General features: G+C 45.6%; 1 protein-coding gene across 1 annotated transcript; it reads right to left on the minus strand.

The window, feature by feature from the left end:
* Positions 1 to 44: 44 nt before the first annotated feature.
* HMGCL (3-hydroxy-3-methylglutaryl-CoA lyase) lies at positions 45 to 14,828 on the minus strand. The gene is made up of 9 exons (XM_033115356.1): positions 14,701 to 14,828; positions 11,425 to 11,508; positions 9,220 to 9,327; positions 8,403 to 8,498; positions 7,146 to 7,294; positions 4,751 to 4,814; positions 3,112 to 3,300; positions 1,690 to 1,815; positions 45 to 738 (listed from the first exon to the last, which is right to left on the minus strand). Exons 1-9 carry the CDS (start codon positions 14,758 to 14,760, stop codon positions 637 to 639), a joined length of 978 nt encoding a protein of 325 aa, XP_032971247.1. The 5' UTR covers positions 14,761 to 14,828; the 3' UTR covers positions 45 to 636.
* Between the last annotated feature and the right edge of the window lie 5,699 nt (positions 14,829 to 20,527).

The following is a 20,527-nucleotide window of genomic DNA, read 5'->3' on the forward strand; positions in this document are numbered from 1 at the left end:
CAAATAAATGTTTAATTCCCCGACTCTCAGCCGTACACCTACCTGGACAGAATACTAGAATGGTTCTGTATCATTAAGCCTTTAATTACATAGCTGTATTTCATAAATCATGTTCAAAGTGGAGATTTTCCAGAGGGGTTGGAGTTGGCAGGTGGCCACCACAGAAGCTCAACCTGTCTCCATTCAGCAAATGCCCTTTGCCAGCTTGGGGAAAAACCCCTCCATGCCCCTTTGCCCTACAAGGTAAGAGAGCAATGGCCCCAAGTCCATGGCAGAGTTGAGCTGTGTAGAGTAACCAGCTGACAAATTTCACCGAGATGAGACTACAGGATCAACCCAAGCCAGGGAACTGGGTTCCCAAGTGCCCTCAGAGATTCAACTCCTGGACTTGGGGTCCATGGTGAAGGGAGGCCTCCAGAATCCCAAAGCCTCACTCATACTCAGGTCTGGCAGGGGGCGCTAAGGCCAAACAGCTCCTGTCCCTTGCCTGCTTTTTGCAGAAGAGACCTCCGTGCAGAGCTGGTGGTGAGGTACCTGCCCTGTTAATTTCATGCCCATTTCCACGTGTCCATCCGTGAATCATCCACGCATGCCCTATTCCCACACAGTCCCCAGAGCTTCAGGTGGGCCTGGGGCTCACAGTTTACAGGTAGCCTGAGCCACTTTGGAGCTGGTTTTTCTGTTAAGGGCTTGACAGATAAAGGTCCCAGCTTCCAGGAGCTTCTGGAGGTTCACACCCTTTGAGAAACAAGATGAGGGATGCAGTAAGTCATGACATGCCCTCAACACCCAGGGAAACATCAGACTGGACAGACAACTGTGATAATGAAAAAGTAAAGGGGAAGGCAAACGGACTCTTGTTCCTCTGACGATGGGAAAGCAGCCAGCTGCATGTGAGGTTGTGTCCTCCTGGCATCTGGGATCCCCTCTCTGGTTCCCCTTGTATAAGCTGCCTCAGTCTGTGGAATGCTCTCTAGTGCCACCACCAGAACAGGGATCTCGTCAGTTTTGTTCAGTGCTCCATCTCCAGGCCTAGCACAAGGCCTGGCCCACAGTGGTCAAACACTGCATACTGAAGTAACACAGACTGAGGCAGAGAGCAATCACCTCTGTTCCCAACAATAGCTCCTCTTTACTGATGTACTACGTGCTCAGCTCTGGGCTAAGCCGTCTACGTTTTCTTACTTAATCCTCATAGCGGTCCTCCAAGATAGGTGCTCTTGTTATTCCCATTTCTTAGGCCCAGAGAGGTGAAGTAATTTGTCAAGTGTGTTAAACCCAGTTCCATCTGATCCCAAAGCACAGGTGCTATACTGCTTCCAACCCACACTGAAGGCCCTTACTGACTCTGACAGAGCCCTGGGGGTCTGATTCTACAGCCCTCACTTGACACAGAACAAAACAAAGGTCCAGAGGGACCTGACCCTTTTCCAGGAGCTTTCCTTAGACCCCTGTGCCTCCCCAAACTGAACTGTCAAACTCACACTGAGAGCCTGGCCTTCTAGTGGCCTCCATCAACCATACTCTGCTATCTCAAAAACATACGCTAATCCCCTGACACCTTTCCCCTGTTAACCCTCCCCCCTTGCCCCCCACAATCCCTGAACAAACCTACCAGCTTCTGTCCTCTGCCTCAGGCAGCACTCTGGTCAGTTCAGGGAGGTTGCCACGGGAGGCAGGCAGGCTTACCGTGTGAATGCCCAAGCCGGCCAGCATGTAGACCAGGTCCTCGGTGGCCAAGTTTCCCGATGCCCCCTGGGCATAGGGACAGCCTCCAAGTCCTGCCACAGAAGAGTCCACGACACTCACTCCCATCTGGAAACATAAGGACAGTGAAACATGGCTGTCACTGTGGGGACCAGAGCCTACAAAGCTGGTCCCTGTGAGGTGCCCAGTTGTCTGCTGCCTGAAATTCCACTGAGTTATTCATTCCTTTGGCTTATGATTCTGTTAAAGTGAAAATCCCACTGGAAGAGCCAGTGTTTCTCTTTTTAGCTCTTGGAATAGTGAGTCTTTTTGGCATACGTTGTTTCCTCTGCCAGGAATACCTTCCCTCAGTTCCTTTAATGGTGTCAAGATTCCATCTCACTCAAGGTCTCAGCCTAAAAGCCACTTCCTTAGGCGGCCCTTCCTGATGACCGACCTAAAGTAACCCCCTCCCACTGCTGGGATTTCAGACCCCTGCTGTGTACTGTGGTTCAGTCATACACCCCTCCCCCACAAGGCTGCTCTCACTTCAAGTCTTGGCCTCTAACCCCAGGGGGCCGAGGCCCTGTCCCTAGGTCAGTCTGTTTCCCACTCTCCTGGATGACCCGTTGCACTTTCCGTCTCTCCTTAAACCTCGAACAGACCTTACTCTTGACAACCACAACTCTGAGAAAACAGACCCAAAAAGGAATAGAATCACCTAGCTTCAAGACATGAGCCTCTAAGGGATAACTTGAGAGAGAAAAAAAAAGAAAGAAAGGTGGCCCAGGATTGCTCCAGCTAACCTAAGGACAACAGGTTAGATTCAGACTAATGTTACAGCGAGGGAGGCTGTGGTCGGACACTCAGAACTTCCTTCTAATGGGCAGCCAGGCCCTGGACTCCTCATTTGTGGCCAGCCCACAAGAAACCTCAAGGGAAACCCAGCCTGAGGTCTCACCCTATCTCTGGGTGAACTCTGCCTATCTTCCCCCACACAGAGGCGCGGCCTGGCATGCTATCGCAGGGTGAGGGTACCTGAGTGCCCCCTGAACCCCTTAGTCTGACACCGCGGTGCTGCCAAGCCAGCCCTCTGCCCCTTGTTCATCTGCTGAACTTCTTCACATCGTCCAAGCCTTGCTCAGGCCTCTTCTGGCACATTCTCTCTAACCTCCCAGCAGGGATGGGCACATTCCCCAGCCACGTGCTTCCACCCTTCGTGGCATCTGTCATAATGTGTTAGAATGGTTCCCTAACCCCCTCGCTTTCGGGGCAGGGTCACATGTCTGTGTCCCCCATGGCCAGGCCAGGGCCCGGCACACAGGAAAGCCTCACTGAAAGCACAGATGAGACACAGCTGTCCTGGCACCAATGCCCTTTGGGAGGAAGCACACGTGCTTTCCTCCTAGGATATGCCTGGATTACCTGCAGGGCCACCAAGGTGTTGGCCAGGGCCTGGCCATAGGTGTCATGGCAGTGGACAGCCAGGGCAGCCACTGGCACCTCGTGCATGACAGCAGACAGCATATCCTTCATGATCCCAGGGGTGCCCACGCCGATGGTGTCCCCCAGGGAGATCTCGTAGCAGCCCATTGAGTACATCTTCTTGGCGACCTGGGAAGACAAGCAGGTACTTGGAGGACACCAGATTCCCCACGCCAAGGGCCCAAGCACTGCGAAGCAGGAGCCCTTAGCCTGCGCAGAACACCGCTATGTCTGAGCACTAAATTCCTATCAGGTCATAGGTTCCTTACACCTTTGAGTGGGAATGATAATCCTCATTCTACCCATCAGGGGTCCGTAAGGGAGCTGCCACCGGGCAGGCTCTGCAGCTCCAACCCCTGTGCTTTCCTCCCCGCCATGTCTCAAACGTCAGTCCTTCACTTACCACCTTCACACACTGTGTCAGACCCAGGTACTGGAATCAGTAAAATTGATCCCTTTCTTGTAGCTTTATCCTTGGTAAGAAGATCTGTGGAACCACAGATCTGAGGTGCTAGTTATATATTTTTAATAGAAGTACTAACTATTTAAATTTTTAGAAGCCCATCTAAATACTCCTAAAATCACTGCAAAACCAGAGCAGCGTATGCCCCGCCTGAGGAGATGCTGCCCCATGTCATGCTGCTGAGAAGGTGGGGGAAGGATGTGGCAGGCCAGGGACCTAGACGACACTCAGCCACGGTCTGCCGGATAAGGAAATGAGGAGCGATTGGAGTTGTGGCTGCCTGTGGGGCAGAGTGTGCAGCACAAGGAGTGGCGTGGGAGTGACCGATGCTGGATTAAAGTACCAATTCTGCTGCTCACTAGCTGTGGGACCTCGGCAAGAGACTTCGCTTTTCTGAGCTTCAACTTCCGCTTCTGAAATACAGTGATGAGCCTTTCAAGGGCTATGGTGAGGACTAGTGGCAACAGGGGCCTGAGACTAGGAGCCCAGCTGCCACTCTCAACTGGCAGTTGTGACTGTTAGTTTGGATGCTACATGGTGTGGAGGGAAGAGCGAGCAGGCTTTGGAGGTTAACAAGGTGGAGGTTGAGACCTGGTCACACCATTTGCAACCTGCGTGGCAAGTCAGTCTCAGTTTCCTCAACTGTAAAATGGAACAACAACAATACTGAATTTGCAGGGTGGTTTTGAAGACTAAATGACCTAAAGCTCTTGCGTTGCTCAACTCAATTCCTGCATGTGCTCTTCATGGAGCTGCTCAGAGCATGTCAAGTGGCGCCTCTGACCACTGCCAGGAACCACGGAACCTTTGGACGAGGAGCCTCTCCGCAGACAACTATCACCTCAATCATCACCTGTCTGCTGACCAAACCAGAAACGCAGTTGGAGGTGTTTACTCTGGGTGGACGCCAGGGGCTTCAGAGACCTACCCTCCATGCTGGGCTAAGGGGTGGGCCTCTAGAAGCAAGTGCAGGGCTGTGCTCACGGGGGAGCTTAATGAAGGAGCTGGGTGACGAATGAAATCAGTGGCCCACCAGGAAAGAGTGGTAAGAGGAACGTGCACGTGGGGCAGGCCAGGTAGGCAACCCTCACGAAACCCCCACCCTGACACACACACCTCAGCTACTTTGGCCGGGGGGATCTTGCCTTCATAGGGGCATCCAAGCACACAGGAGACGTACCTGTGGGAAGACAGGGGAGGAGTCAATGTCCCTGTGCTCTCTGGCCAGCAGGCCTGAGGCAGGGTGGCTGTTTCCCACGTTCCTGGTTAGCCTGTAATCAAAACCTGAAGCCGGGAAGGAGGCCAAGTGCCTGAGTGAAAAGCGAATTCAGTGATGGGGGGGCCAGAAAGAAGGTAGTGCTGCTTAGTCCCGGGAGGGGTCAGGGAGAGCCGTGGCAGGGAAGGCAGGGTCTACCAGGCCTGGAGTTGAGGAAGCAGAGGTGGCACAGGTCTCAGGAGAGGCGGCCAGAGAGCAGCCAGAGAGAAGGAGCTGCAGAGGGCGATCCGAGCAGGCACCTGAGCTGTACGAAGTGGGGTAAAGCAGAACGTGGGCCAGCGTAGCCGGGGCTCATACTCACAGGAGGGGACCAGCGACCCATGAACCCAAAGGCAGGAACAAGAGCGCTGGCCGGAGGGCCAAGGGATCAGCTACTCCAGTGAGTTGCCAGACGATTCACTCGCTCATTTATTCAACTGCTATTTACTGAGTCGCCCACTCTGGGCCAGGCACTAGCGTAGCGCTGTGAGCAAGACTGACAAGGTCCCTCGCTCACGGAGCTTGTTTCAAGTGAGGGAGGTAGCTGGTAACAAGACAATCGAGTAAGTGAATGAGATAATCTCAGAAAGTGATGTGCTATGAAGGAAAGACGACGGAACGTGACAGAAGCCAAAAGGGGCAACAGCAGCTGGCGTGGCTCAGGAGGACCTCTGAAGACATGACGCTGGAGGACAGAGAAGGGAAGAGCATTCCGGGCCGAGAGAAGAGCCAGTGTAGATGCCCTGAGATGGAAGAGTAGGTGTATTCAAGACACGGAACAAGGGACAACACAGCTGACGCATGGGGAACAAGGGGCAAAGAGGTACGAGATGAGGTTGGAGAGGAGGGCGCAGGCCCCATCACAGGGTCCTGCGAGCTACGGCAAGGAGTTCGGATCCTGGATGTAGGTGGCGTCTATTCCCAACCACACCACTGGGGTTGAAGCTCCACTAAAACCTTTTAGAGTCTAGCAATCTATTCTGCATACTAAGAGCCATAACAAATGTTTGCTGGTAAATAACTTCAGACTCAAAGATCTCAGTGTATGTGCCCATTTTAATTCTCCTCCTTATTTTCCAATCATTGCTGAGCAAAGAAAAGGGAAGAGAGATACTGAGGAAAGAGCACAGGCCTGGGAGTCTGGCAAACCTGACAAGCCCCTGCTTCCCCATCCATCCACCTGCCCATCGGTTCCTGAGCACCTACTGTGTGCTGGGCCCTGAGCTGGGAGATGGGCACACCAGGGACTGAGAGAGACGTAGGCTCTGCCTTCATGGAGAGCATGGTGGAGGGGGCGCGGGAGGCATGGGAAATTCAACAAGCAGCTAAGTGCTATGTTAGAGGATGTCCAAGGGACTATGGGAGGCCAGAGGGAGGGCACTAACTCCAGCTTAGGGACCGAGAACGCTTCTTGGAGAAATTGGTGTCCACAAGGGGACCAGAAGGATGAGCAGGAGTTAGCCCTGACAAGTAGGATGTAGGAGGAAGAGAGTCCTGAGTCTATGGAAAATGCGTGCAAAGGCCCAAAGGAAGAGAGAATGCGAGCATGTGACAAACTTGAAAGTTCCAGTCGGGCTGGAAGGCGTTGTGAGAGGAAGCAGGGCTGGAAGGGAGCCGTGAACAATGAAGTTGCACAGAGTACAGGGGCTGAATCATGCAAGATCTTATAAATCATATGGAAAAGTCTGGAATTGGGAGTCACTGTAAGGCTTTTACCCAGGGAGGGATGGGATCAGACATGCATTTTGGAAGGAGCACTCTGGCTGCAACTTGGACAGCTGTGTGACCTGACAGCACTCTTTGTCCTTCCTGAGCCTCGGTTTTGTCACCTGTAAGTGGGGCTAGTCCTGTCCTTGCTGGGCGATTGTAAAGTTACAGTTAGAGAATGCATGGACAATGCCTAGCACTACTGCTATTAAAGATGTGATCTTGGAGGTTTAGAGGCCTAGAAGATTCTTCAGGAACGTGTGAAGAGTTGGTGGAAGAGCAGGAGTAAACTGACCTTTGCAAACCCTGTTTACTGTCCGGTCCTGCTACATTCCTCTGGTGAAGCGACCCAGAAATCATGTCTGGAGAAAGCACTTGCTAGGATTTCCTCTGACCACATTTACTTGGGGAAAGATGTCTAGGTGTGGAGCTTGGGCTGCCTGCCCCCAAGACAAGGAGTTTGTGGGGAGTGTCACTTCAGTCAGAGGCTGGTCCTGGTCCAGGATGGTCCTGAGGAAAGTCAGGCAGCACCGAGGGGCTGTGACTCACCCCCGCACAGGGATACCAGTGGTCCGAGCTGCCTGCAGGACTTGGTCACACCGCTGCAAACTTTCGTCGATGGAGCAGTTGGTGTTCTTCTTGGTGAAGAGCTCAGAGGCAGCTCCAAACACGGACACTTCCTTGGCTCCAGCAGCAACCTGCCGACAGCCAGGGGAATTTCTTTCAGCATTTTTCTCTTTAAGGAACACCACAGTGGCAAAACCCTTGTCTTACAGTGAATTTTATAATATATGAATGTTATGGGTTAAATTGTGTGTCCTCCCTGCCCTCCACCCCCCAAAAAAGATGTTGAAGTCCTAACCCCCAGTACCTCAAAATGTGATTTTATTTGGAAACAGGGTCATGGTAGATATGATTCGTTAAGATGAGGCCGTATTGGTTCCTACTCTAATAAGACTGGTGTCCTTCTAACACAGCGGCCAAGTGAAGACAGAGAGACACGGGGAAGGCGGGGGAAGATGGTGGCAGAGATTGGAGTGATGTACCTACAAGCCAGGAATGTGAACGACTGCTGGTCGTCACCAGAAACTAGGAGAGAGGCATGGAACAAATTCTCTCTCAGAAAGAACCAACCCAGCTGACACCGGGATTTCAGACTTCTGGCCTCCACAACAGGTAGAGCATAAATGTCTGTTGTTTTTAGCCACCTAGTTTTTGGTCTTTTGTTATGGCAGCCCTAGGAAATTTAGACAGTGACTTATAGCCCACCAAAAAAGCCAACTTGGCCTTCCCCCGAGGACCAACACTGCCACTGCCATCACCACCCTGGAAGCCAGTCACTCTTAAAAGAAGCTTTTCGCCTGAGTTTAGAATCAATATCTCCAATGACATTCTCATCTACAATGCTAAGAAAGTTGGCAGATACTAGCAACTACTGTTGAAGCTCTTGTGGGGAGGTTGCCTTACCTTTCTGTAAACAGGAAATGGTAAGAACAACAAAAGCTACCATTTATTAGGCCCTTATCTTCTACCAGGCTCTTGCTAAGCAATTTCTGCGCATTCTATTCTCTGAAATCCTCACGACGTTAGCCCTGTTTTACAGGCAGAACCTGAGGGTTGTCAAGGTCAGAGGGGTGGCAGGGGCAGGGTCAGGACTGCCCCCGGGTCTGTGTGACATGCTCTTCACCACGGGAGACAGCCCTTCAGACAGACATCCCAGGACAGGCACTGAGGCCCAGGGACAAGGCAAGGACCAGTGCCATCAATCTCATCTCAGAGGCCCACGTCAACAAGCTAATAGCTTACGGCTGCCTGGAAGCCTTTGAAATTTGGGGTCAGGACTGGGTAGTTGATGCCAGGAAACTTCTGGATGCCCTTCAAGACGTCGGCATTGTCAGACATCTGGAAAGCAAGGGAGATATTGCTGAGGCATCATGGAGGGTAGGTAGAGAGCTCAGGCCGAGAAAACCTGTTTATCACAAGATCTCTATTCTCCAAAACCTGTGGAGAATGAGTCCTTCTGCAGATTTTGAGTCTCTCCAGTGCTTTTACTACCTGTTTGACTGCTGATGGACCAGAAGGCCCCTTGGTGTGGGCAATAGCCCCGATTTCTCTGTGTGGCTAATACTGGCAGCTTTACATAAGCAGTAACAGCGGTAACACTACTACCAGCAGTTTACGGAGGACACACTCCAAGCCAGGCACTGGGTTCAGCTCTCTCTGTGTTATCTAGCACTCAGTTGGAACAGGATCTTTCTCCCCCACTTGACTGTCTCTGTGAAGCAGGTGTCATTGGTCTTTCCCTTCTACAAATGCAGAAACCACAGGCCAGGCCTGGAGACTCTAGACTTCTAGAGCCAGAAGAGGCCGTCTTCAACCTGGAGAGGGGATGGCCTTAGCAAGGTCCCCAAGCAAGTTGGGGACCGAGCCAAGACGGAATCCAAGCCTCCCACCTCCCCGGGTACTGCTTTTGCAGCACCACATTGCTCTGAATCACCTGAGACCACTCAACGCCAGAGACCCGGAAACTTATGTTCCTGACTTCTACTTACTTCCAGGGCAAATGCAAACCTTTCCATCCCACTCATCCGAGAAACGCCTCTCACTGAGGGCTGGGGCTCACCTGAGGAACCCACTTGGGAGACACAAAGCTGGTGGCTTCTATAACGGGGAGTCCTGCTTCAGAAAGCATGTCTATCAGCTTGATTTTCACTGGAGTAGGTACGATATTCTACAATGGAGGGACAAACACCAGAAAAGACAGGTCAGCAAAGCTGAGAAGGAAATGGCCTCAGAAAGCAGTGCCTGTCAGTTCAACGCTTTTGCTACAGCAAGCACTTCACTATCTCAACTTGCTAACATTAAGATGAATTCACATGTAATCCTCGCCAATAGACGGGGTACAAGGCATCTTCAAGTTTTACAGATAGCGTTTTACAGTGGAGGCAGCTTCTCACCTGAAAAGGAGTTAATATTTACATGGAAACAATATCTTTCTGCCATACTGGCTTTTCTTCTTCTTCTTCTTTTTTTTTTTTATTGGGGAAGGGGAACAGGACTTTATTGGGGAACAGTGTGTACTTCCAGGACTTTTTTCCAAGTCAAGTTGTTGTCCTTTCAATCTTAGTTGTGGAGGGCGCAGCTCAGCTCCAGGTCCAGTTGCTGTTGCTAGTTGCAGGGGGTGCAGCCCACCATTCCTTGCGGGAGTCGAACCGACAACCTTTGTGGTTGAGAGGACACGCTCCAACCAACTGAGCCATCTGGGAGCTCAGCGGCAGCTCAGCTCAGCTCAAGGTGCCATGTTCAATTTTAGTTGCAGGGGGCGCTGCCCACCATCCCTTGTGGGACTTGAGGAATTGAACTGACAACCTTGTGGTTGAGAGCCCACTGGCCCATGTGGGAATCGAACCGGCAGCCTTCGGAGTTAGGAGCATGGAGCTCTAACCGCCTGAACCACCGGGCCGGCCCCCATAAAGACTTTTCTTAACTAAATTGTTTGTTCACTTATGACCCCATCATCAACAAATTAAGAGCAATGTACCAAGGCTTGAAAAGGGCAGAAATGACTAACCCTCTGGGTCTTATGAGATGGGGCCCCCAAAGTATCACACCTTCCCCTTTTCCATCTCTCAGCTGGCATAGGCTCTCATCCTCATACGTTCAGCCTAGTGTTTCTTTCTCTCCCTCCCTACCATGTCTAATTGTTAAGCAGATTCGATGGATTCCTCTTTCCAAATCTAATGTCAATTGTCCCATGTATACATGGCATGGTCTCACTCCACCAATTCCTCCCACAGGAATCCTCCTAAAACACAGTTTTCATGGTCTCACTCTACTGCTCAAAAGCCTCCCAGAGCCCCCTATACCTCCAGGATCAGGAAAAAAGTCCTAAGAACTTCAGACCCTTCTCCACCCTGCCCCATGACTTCTCGTGCACTGCTTTAATGTAATCCATTCCACAAATAATTTCTGAGAGCCCTCCACGGTCCAGGGTTTGCGCTAGGTGCTAGGGCTACAGCAATGAGCAGAACAGACATGATTCTGCCTTCATGGACCTTACAGGTTATTGTTTCCAGCAAGTGCTCACTATTAAAATTAGGCTGATCATGCTTTAAAAATAAAAAGCTTTTATTAATTAAAAAATAATTAATACATGACTATTTCTGAAACACATGCCAAAAACAAAAGAAAACCGTTACCTTTAAAACCTCCCAGATTTGTAACGTTCTAGATCTGTGCAGCCCAGTATGTTAGACACTGGCCACATGTGGTTATATAAATACGTTGATTAAAATGATGTAAAAATAAAACGTCCTCAGCCACACTTGACTAGTCACATGTCAAGGGCTCAGTAGCCATACGTGTTTGGTACCTGCCACATGGGATAGCTCACGTCTAGAACATTTCCATCTTCGCAGAACATTCTATTCAAACAGCACTATTTCAATTTTCTACCATTACCAACAGGGTTGTGGGAACATCCCCAAAGCTAATAAATCTTTGCATGGGGCCTTCATGACTTCCTTTGGATAAATCCCCTCACATGGGATTCCTGGATCTATAGACATGCCCCCACCTTCACTCTCCACTCCCTCAGCACTCACCATTCACCCCGTCCCCCTGGGCCTTGACATGGACCAGAGGATACCACACCTGTTGTACCATCACCTTACATTGTTTACCTGTCACAGGGGCCCACCTGGTTTCCCGGACCCCACCCTAAGTGGGGCAGAGTGATGTCTTGCCTAGCTCTGTCCATCCTGGCTACACGTACCACATGGAACTCTCAAGGTTCAAAAACACTTTTTTGGTTGATTTCCAACATTACCTTTTCATTTTGTAGCCCGTCTCGGGGACCAACCTCCACAATTTTCACCTGCTTTGGGAAAGTACCCATAGATGAGGTGCTGACCTGTGGTTTAAAAGAGGAAACAAAAAGTAATAAGAAGAGATTGTCACAATTCCCCAGGGAGGCAAATCTGAAAGAATGGATCCATCTTCACTACTATCACCCCTGAAGTCCAGACCCTTTTCCAACTGCCTGACAATTGAGCATTTAGGTTTCTTACACAAACCTATTTGTACTTCTCAAACTTACAAATCCCAAAACAGAACTGTTTAATTTCTCCAGTCTGACTTTATCTTTTCTCAGTAAAAAGCATCATATGCATGCTGTTGCTTAAGCCAGAAACCTGACTCATCCCCTTCCCCGACTCACCATGGTCTATAAAGTTCTTCTCATTTGGCTCCTGCAGATCTTGGTGAACTCATTACTGTCCCTACTGTTCTACATCTCCTCCCACGGGGTCACTACGCTCCATCCCACTGGCCTTCTTCCCACAGCAGGGCCTCAGTGCTTACTGTTCCCTCTGCCCAGAATGCTCTTCATCTGGCTCTTCCCACATCTGGCTCCCTCTCATCTTTCGGTCATAGACAGGCCTCTTCTGACCACCCTTTGTAAATGAGGCTGCCAATCTCCTCACCCTCATAATTTCCTATTTCAGGACTACAATTACTTCCTTCAGAATACTGCAAATAATGCCCACTCAATGTTTCCTCCAGTAGAATAGAAACTCTATGAGGGACTTTGTCTCAACTTCCACTTCATCTCTCGTGTTTGGCACTGTGCTTGGCCCAAAGCAGGCACTCATTAAAAAGTTATTGAAACAACAAATAAATGCATGGAGGGCACAGCTGTCCCAGAGGAGGGCAACTACCAGATGTGGGGAGGAGTAGTTAGTCTGGGACTTTGTGGCGTGGGGGGGCTGTGTTCTATTACAATCACAGGCTGGGTAATGACAAGGAGAGTAGGTCTGAGGAGAGATGACACCTTCAGCAGCTGAAGACATTTAAAAAAAGGCCTTGAGTCTCCTCCATATAAAATCTGCCCCAAATCTTACTGTTCTCACCACCAAGTAACACGAGGCTTTGTTTCCCTCTTTCTTCTAGTCTTCTTAATACTACAACACTTCAAATTAATTTTGTTTTAACTGATTATCTGAATAAACAGATGCAATGTGGTGAGGTGAGAGGTGCACTGTGTAACCTACTAAAGATCCCCTGAAGCTTTTGAGGAAGGAAATATTCCCCATTATGAATCAGCAGGACCTTGAACAACTCACTTGAACTGGCGTTGGTTTTATCCAGCAAAGCTTCCTAGAGACTAAGGTGATGAGCCTTCAAATTGCATGAAGTTAAACAGGCTAAGTTGGAAGGTTCCTGCAAGTTGCATCTCCCTCCAACAGGGATATTCATTCATTCAGCCTCTGCTGGTACATCACCCTAAAATGACCCACTGGAATGTAAGCTTCATGAGGCAGGAACTTTGTTTCATTCATTGCTATATTTCCAAGGCCCTAGGACTATAATAGGGGCTCAATAAATAACTGTTGAATGTGGTTGAAACAATGTAAAACATGCTTGTAAGTTCCTTTTATTAGAACACAATAAACTCAATTCCACTTCCTTTCCAATAACTCTTCTTATAATAACAATTCATATGTATTAGGCATTTAATATTTGCCAGATACTTACAAGGCCTTCTACCTTTAACCCATATCATCCTCTCAAGAACCTTATTAGGTAGGAACTATTACAATCCCCATTTTACTATGAGAAATCTGAAACCCAAAGAGATTAAGTAACTTTTCCAAGGTCACAGTTACCTAATCACTGATTCACTATCTGAGTCTGCCATGTGGATTTAGAGCACGTGCTCTTAACCCCTAGGCCATGGTGCCTCTTTGCCACCCTTTGGTCCCTCCAGCCTTCTCTTCTCTTGGTTGCCCAGTTCCTTCCCTCTGTAAAGTTCTGCTCAGAGATGATCCCCCTCTAACCACACAAGTCCTGGGCCACAGGCTCCGGAGCTTGTGTACCTCTATCACAGCTAATACTGACTCAAGACCAGTGCTAACTTCAGGCATAAGGAACTCACCTAGTCCCTACCTGGCAGGGACTGTCATTATCTTAACTCCATAGAGGAAGAAAGAGCCTCAGAAAGATTACCCAAAATCACACAGCTAGGAAGTGAACTTGAACTGTCTGGTTCTGTTACCAAGTCGATGCTAGTTACCCCAGAGAGGGCCCATCACCACCATCTCATGACACCAGGAATTTTCTTTCAAGGCATATTGATATCTACCATCTCATTTAATTTTCTTAACTTTTCAAGTTGGAATTACTATCTTTATTTTACACATGAGCAATTGGTGAAGGTGGCTGGCCTAATAGACATTAAAGTGATTTTCTGAGGGGTCTACTGCCAAGATAATATAATTTTTCTCCACTACACAGTTATAACTCCCAACCTAAGGCAAAAATACACTGATAGATCACTTCCTAAGAACTAGAGCAATGTCAAATGCTTTACCTACATTTTCTTTAATCTCCAAAACAATCCTGGGGTAATGTTTATTCATGTGACAGATGAGAAAACTGGGGTTGATAAACAACTATGCCACACAGCCTAGAAAGTGGCAGAACCATTGGACACCACAGCTTGAGCTTTAACCAACACGATTTATTCAACCCTTTTTATAAGTAGGTCTTGGACAATTTCCCCCCATTCGCAGCATGGGAGAGAAGGGGAAACATCAGATTCAAACAGGCACAAAGTAGAATTCCAAGGAAATCACAGCGTGTCCACCCGCGACCCAAGCCCTGCTGGGGACGCTGGGATTGTTTACCAAGCATCGCCAAAGGCAACTAGAGCTGGAAATGAAGGCGAAGGGAGGGGGAATGACCTTGCTTTTCCAACTCGGAACTGGAAGAGTATTTGTGAGTTAAGGAGGAGCTTGGAGAGGTCTGAAGCTCAATTAGAGGGAGAAAGATGCCAGTATCACAGGGACAAGCCTTGAACACGGAATTGGGACACGTGGGACGGCGTCCCCGGCAAGTCGTTCCCCCTCTCTGGGACTCAGTTTCCCCAATGCCCTTCAAGGGATTTGGCAAGAACAGAGAGGGTCTAAGACTTCAGGATCCTCCTGCCCAGCCAGACAGCTGTCCGGCTTCGCCTCTCAAGAGAGTAGCGGCACGAGCCAAGCCCCCGCCCCGACCGTCACGGTGCCTGCAAGCCCGCCCCTGGGCAGGTCGGGGGGGCACTTACAGCCCGGAGGGACGCCAAGCCCACCAATCTTCGCCGCAGGGACTCCCTCACTGTCGCCATCTTGGCCCAGATGCCCCAGCGGCTGAGTCCCACGTGACCGCCCACCACTAGGTGGGCATGACCCCGCCTTTGGGGCGGGTCTCTGGAGCGACGTGGTGACGTCTTACGCTGGCTCCGCCCCCAGCACTGCTTTTGTATTCCTTCCCTGGAGTTTTTCCCTTACCCGTTCTGGTTTTTTCTGGGCGCCGTTTAAATGCCAGGCAAAGTGTGGCGTTAGGACTATATAAAGATGAACAAAAATTAATCAAAGTTTCTGTCTTCATGGGCTTAGAGTCTGGGAGGTGTGAGGAGGCAGATTTTAATAATGTCCTTAAAAGAACGACCAGCCTGTAGAAAAGTCTTATAAAAGTTTATTTGAGCCAAATTTTGAGGACATGCCTGGAAGCAAAATCTCAACAGATTGGGAAAATGCTCTGGAGAATGGCAGTTTTGCAGCTTATTTTATACATTAGAACAAAGGTTAAGATGTAAGGAGGGTTACAGGAAATCCATTCATGGTAAATTGAGGAGGTGAGAGAAAGCAAAGCAGGGGAAATCTCTAGGATTGGATAGAAAGCAAAACGGAGAGACACATGCTTTTACATTGGTGTGTGTGTGTGTGTGTCTAGATAATAAACATTTACAGTACTAGAGATGGTATGTGGGCAATAAGAAAACAATGAAGGGTTCTGTGGTCTCTGTGCTGTGGTGGCAGCAGTTGTGCTTTCGAAGGTCTGGAAAAGAAAACTACTCTGACATTTCAAAGTTATGTTATCCTAGATGCACAAAGACAAGAGATAGGCTCACTTAAGGCAAAGATTGACCTCTGTCAAGAAAGCCACAGGTCTATGATGTAACTACCCACCATGAACCAACCCACTTTAGTATGGAATTTTTCTGTTCAGACCATCCTGTGTGGTTACTTGTGATTACCAAGTTTTTAAGGACTGCCATGCAGGCTCCCCGTGAACTTGTCAGGTTTAGTATGTGGTCCTTTTGTGTTCACAATGATCATACGAACAGTTGTGTAATTGCTACCTTTCATAATAATAAGATGAAGCATTACTATTTGCCATGCAATGTTCTGAGTTTTGCATGTATTAACTCATTCATCATGATCTTCGGGAGTTGACTCCAGAGAGAGAAGCAACCTTTCGTTTCATACCTTGAAGAATGAGTAAGATCTATCCAGGTAAATAGGATACAGGAATATTTTCCAGAAAGAGAGCATAGTATATGCAAAGGCCCTGAGGCAGAGAAATTGAAAGCTTAGAGCAGTGTTTTTCAAAATACATGTTGTGCCCCATTAATTGGTCACAATATTAATTTAGTGGGTGCCAACTTTTTAAAAAAATAAACAGAATAGAAAATACCAGAGTGCATTGTATAAGTACTAGGTACTGCTTTGCAAAACTTTTGTTTGTTATTGTATATGTCAACCAAGTTGCAATGTAAAATAAATTTCTCACTGTAGACAGCAATTAGAAATATTTGGAAAACATTGTTTTTAGAAAGATGAAAAGAAGGCCAGAATAATTGGAGAGCAAGGAGGGAGTGGCAAGGGGACTTCCTACTAAAATGGGAGCGATTGGCAGGGACCATACCACAGGGCTTTGGAGAATATATTAATATCAACTGTCCTAATAGCAATGCATTTGAAGGGTTTTAAGCAGGAGAAATGATCAAATTTGCAGTTTGTAAATAGTCACTGTGGCTACTGGGTGGGTGCATATCCAAAGGTGAGTGCACTGAATGGCATTCTCAGGGGAGCAGAGAAAGCATGTCCCTGCCTTCAAGGGGCTCAGATTTTAGATTGTGAGAAAACAAGAGATGATAAGTGTTCTGTTATGCTTCTGTAGCACTGAAAACTTCCTCTATTATAATAATTTAAGCCCTACATACAGAATCCTCAAACTTGCAGCTTGAGACCCAAAAAATACTAGCATGGTGTTTAAAATATAAGACTTTCAAGACTTATACACCGAAAACTACAAACCATTGCTGAAATTAAAGAAGACATAAATAAATGGAAAGACATCCTGTGTTCATGAATTGGAAGACATAATATTGTTAAGATGTCAATACTACTCAAAGTGATCTACAGATTCACTGCAATTCCTATTAAAACCCCAATGATGGTTTTTGCAGAAATAGAAAAATCCATTCTAAAATTCCTATGGAATCTCTAGGGACCCTGAATAGCCAAAACAATCCTGAAAAAGAAGAACGAAGTTGGAGGACTCACACTTCCTGATCTCAAAACTTACTATATTAATCAAAACAGGAAGATATATAGACTAATGGAATAGAATAGAGAACCCAGAAATAAACCTTTGCATATAAGGTCAGTTTTCAACAAAGATTCCAAGACTATTCAATGGAGAAAGGACAGTCTTTTCAGCAAAGGGTGTTGGGAAAATTGGATATCCACATGCAAAATATTGAAGTTGGACTCTTCTTACCTGACACCATATACAAAAATTAACCCAAAATGGATAAAAAACTAAGATGTAAGAGCTAAATCTACAAAACTCTTAGAAGAAAACATAGGGGAAAAAGCTTCATGACATTTGATTTGGTAACAATTTTTTTCATGACACCAAAACCACAGACAACAAAAGAAAAAACATAGATAAATTGGATTTCATCACTCTTGTGCATCAAAGGATAGTATCAACTATAAAGAATAAAATGGCAACCCACAAAATAGGAGAAAATATTTGCAAGTCATATATCTGACAAGGGATTAATATCCAGAATACTATCCTAAAACTCAATAACAAGTAAAACAAACAACCAACTAAAATGGGTGTGGTCCCTACATCTCCCAGTGGGAAACATTAGCTGGAAATTAGGGCGTTTGGAACTGTGAGGGTGTCTCTTGCACAACTTTTGTGATTTTGTTTTAGGTACTTTACATCTTTTGTTGTTCTGATAAGTGGAAGTTTTTCATTGTTTTCTAGTTTCTGGACTGTAGAAATGCAATTGATTTTTATTTATTGGTCCAACCACCTGTTAAAGTATCTTATTAATTCTAATAATGCATTGGAGTTTTCTGTGTGGACAATCACATCAGCTGAGAAAGACAGCTTAATTTCTTCCTTGCTAATTCTTATTTCCCTTATTTCTTTTAGTAATTTTACTGTGTTGATTAGGACATTTCAAACAATACTGACTACAGTGATACAGGGTACCCCATCTCACTCCTGGTTGGGAAGGCTTGCTTCTAAACACCTGGCCTTTAAGTATGTTTGCTATAAATTCTTAGTTTATACCATCACTTCTTGTCCTGCTTTGCAAGGAGTTTTTATTTTTTCCCATTAATCATAAATGTTTTAAATTTTATCAAACAATTTTTCACAAAGTATTGAGAATATCATCTAGCATTTCTCCTTTAATGTGTTAGTTCATTAGATTTTCTGATGTTCAAGGTAACCTTAAATTCCTGAAATGTAATCAATTTCAACATGATTTATTATGTTTTTATGACTATTGCCTGGATTCACTTTGCAACTATTTTCCTTAGGACTTTTTGCATCTTTGTTCCTGAGTGGACAGAACTATCCTTTTATTTTAGTCTCCTCCTCTAATTGTGGTATGAAAGTGACTGTAATATTAAGACTGAGTTGAGGCACGTTCCCTTTTGCTATTGTCTGAAAAACTATAAGACTTCCAACCTCTTTGGAAATTTGTGGGATTTATCTGTAAAACCATATGGGTCTAGTGTTTTCTTTATGGGAAGACTGTGCACTTCTGTCCAGTTTCTTTAAATAGTAGAGGAATTCTACTTCCCCTTAAGCCATTTTGCTTAATAATATTTTCTAGAAATGTGTTCATTTTATGTTTTAAATTTTATTAGTATAAAATAACCCATATTATTCTCTTTCTAATCTTAGTGTATAATGTGTCCTTTTTTATTCCTAAAATTATTTGTGCCTTATCTCTTTTTCTATTTGTCTATTTTATTAGTATTTCAAAGAATCAACTATTGTGTTCTGCTTCTTTAGTTTCTGCTTTTTATTTCATTACTTCGACTTTGTTGGGATTAGTGATCTGTTTTTACCTGCTTAATTTCTTTACAATGACATTAAACTCCTTAAATCTCAGCTTTTCATTTTTTTCAACATAAACTAAGGCTATACATCTCCTTTAAGTACTTTGTTTTCAATATTTTTTTATTGTGGTAAGATAAACATAAAATTTACCATCTTAATAATTTCTTTTCCCCCCCATTTACTACCGTATCTTTATTAGAAAGAAACACTGAAGAAAAAATACTAATGGACTCTGTTCACTAAATACTCTGGCTACCATTTGCAACAACATGGATGGACCTTGAGAATATTATGCTAAGAGAAATAAGTCAGACTGAGAAAGACAAATACCATATAATCTCACTTATATGTGGAATCTAAAGAACAGAATAAACGAGCAAACAAAACAGAAATAGACTCAGAGATATAGAGAAAACAAACCTGTTGATTGCTAGATGGAAGAGGGGAGAAGGTGAAAGGATTAGAAAGAAATCAGTTTTAAATGTACAGTTCAGTGGTATTAAACACATTCATGATGTGCAACCATCACTGCCATCCATCTCCACAACTATTTTCATCTTGTAAAATTGAAACTCTGTACCTATTAAACAATAATTCTGTGTCTCTTTCCCCTCAGCCCCTGGCAACCACCATTCTACTTTCTGTCTCTGATTTTGACTACACTAAGTACCTCATATAAGTGAAATCATACAGTATTTGTCTTTTTGTGACTGGCTGATTTCACTTAATGTCCTCAAGTTTCATCCAGGTTGTAGCATATTACAGAATTTCCTTCCTTTTTAAAGTTCAATTATATATATTATTTTTTTCACAGCTTGTTTATCCATTCATCCATCAATAGACACTTGGGCTTCTTCCCTGTTTTAGCTATTGTGAATAATGCTGCTATGAACATGGGTGTACATGTAATCTCTTGGAGACTCTGCTTTCAGTTCTTATGGGTATATACCCCCAGTGGAATTGCTGGATCATATGGTAATTCTGTTTAATTTTTTCAAGAACTGCTATAGTGTTTTCCACAATAGTTGCACTATTTTACTTTCCTGCCAGCAATATGCAAGGATTCCAATTCTGTACATCTTTGCCAACACTTGTTATTTTCTTCAACACTTGTTATTTTCTATTAGAAACACTTTTTGTTTCTAATAACACTTGTTATTTTTTTTTAAATAATAGCCATACAAATGGTTGTGAAGTGGTATCTCATTGTGGTTTTGATTTGCAGTTCCCTAGTGATTAGTGATTTTAGGTATCTTTTCATATCTTATTGGCCATTTGTATATCTTCTTTGGAGAAATGTCTATTTCAGTACTTTGCCCATTTCTGATTTTGTTGGGGAATATTTTGTTTTTGTTTTTGGTAAGTGAGTTTTAGGAAAATTTTGTTTTTGTTAAGTAAGTTTTAGGAAAAGTTCACTATGTATTCTGGATATTCATTCCATGTCAGATATATGATTTGCTAATACCGTCTCCCATTCCAAAGGTTGCTTTTTTAACTGATAATGTAGTTTGATGCACAAAATTTAAAAATTTTCCTAAAGTCCATTTGTCAACGTTTTCTTTTGTTGTCTGTGCCTTTGGTGTCATAGCCAAGAAATCATTGCCAAATATGTATCATGAAGCTTTTGCCCTGTTTACTTTGAACAGTGTTATTGTTTTAGGTCTTTCACTTAGGATTTTTTATCTGTTTTGAGTTAACTTTTGTATGATGTCAGGTAAGACTCTAACTTTATT

This window comes from Rhinolophus ferrumequinum, chromosome 9 (genome assembly GCF_004115265.2).
Source record: "Rhinolophus ferrumequinum isolate MPI-CBG mRhiFer1 chromosome 9, mRhiFer1_v1.p, whole genome shotgun sequence".
Lineage (NCBI taxonomy): Eukaryota > Metazoa > Chordata > Mammalia > Chiroptera > Rhinolophidae > Rhinolophus > Rhinolophus ferrumequinum.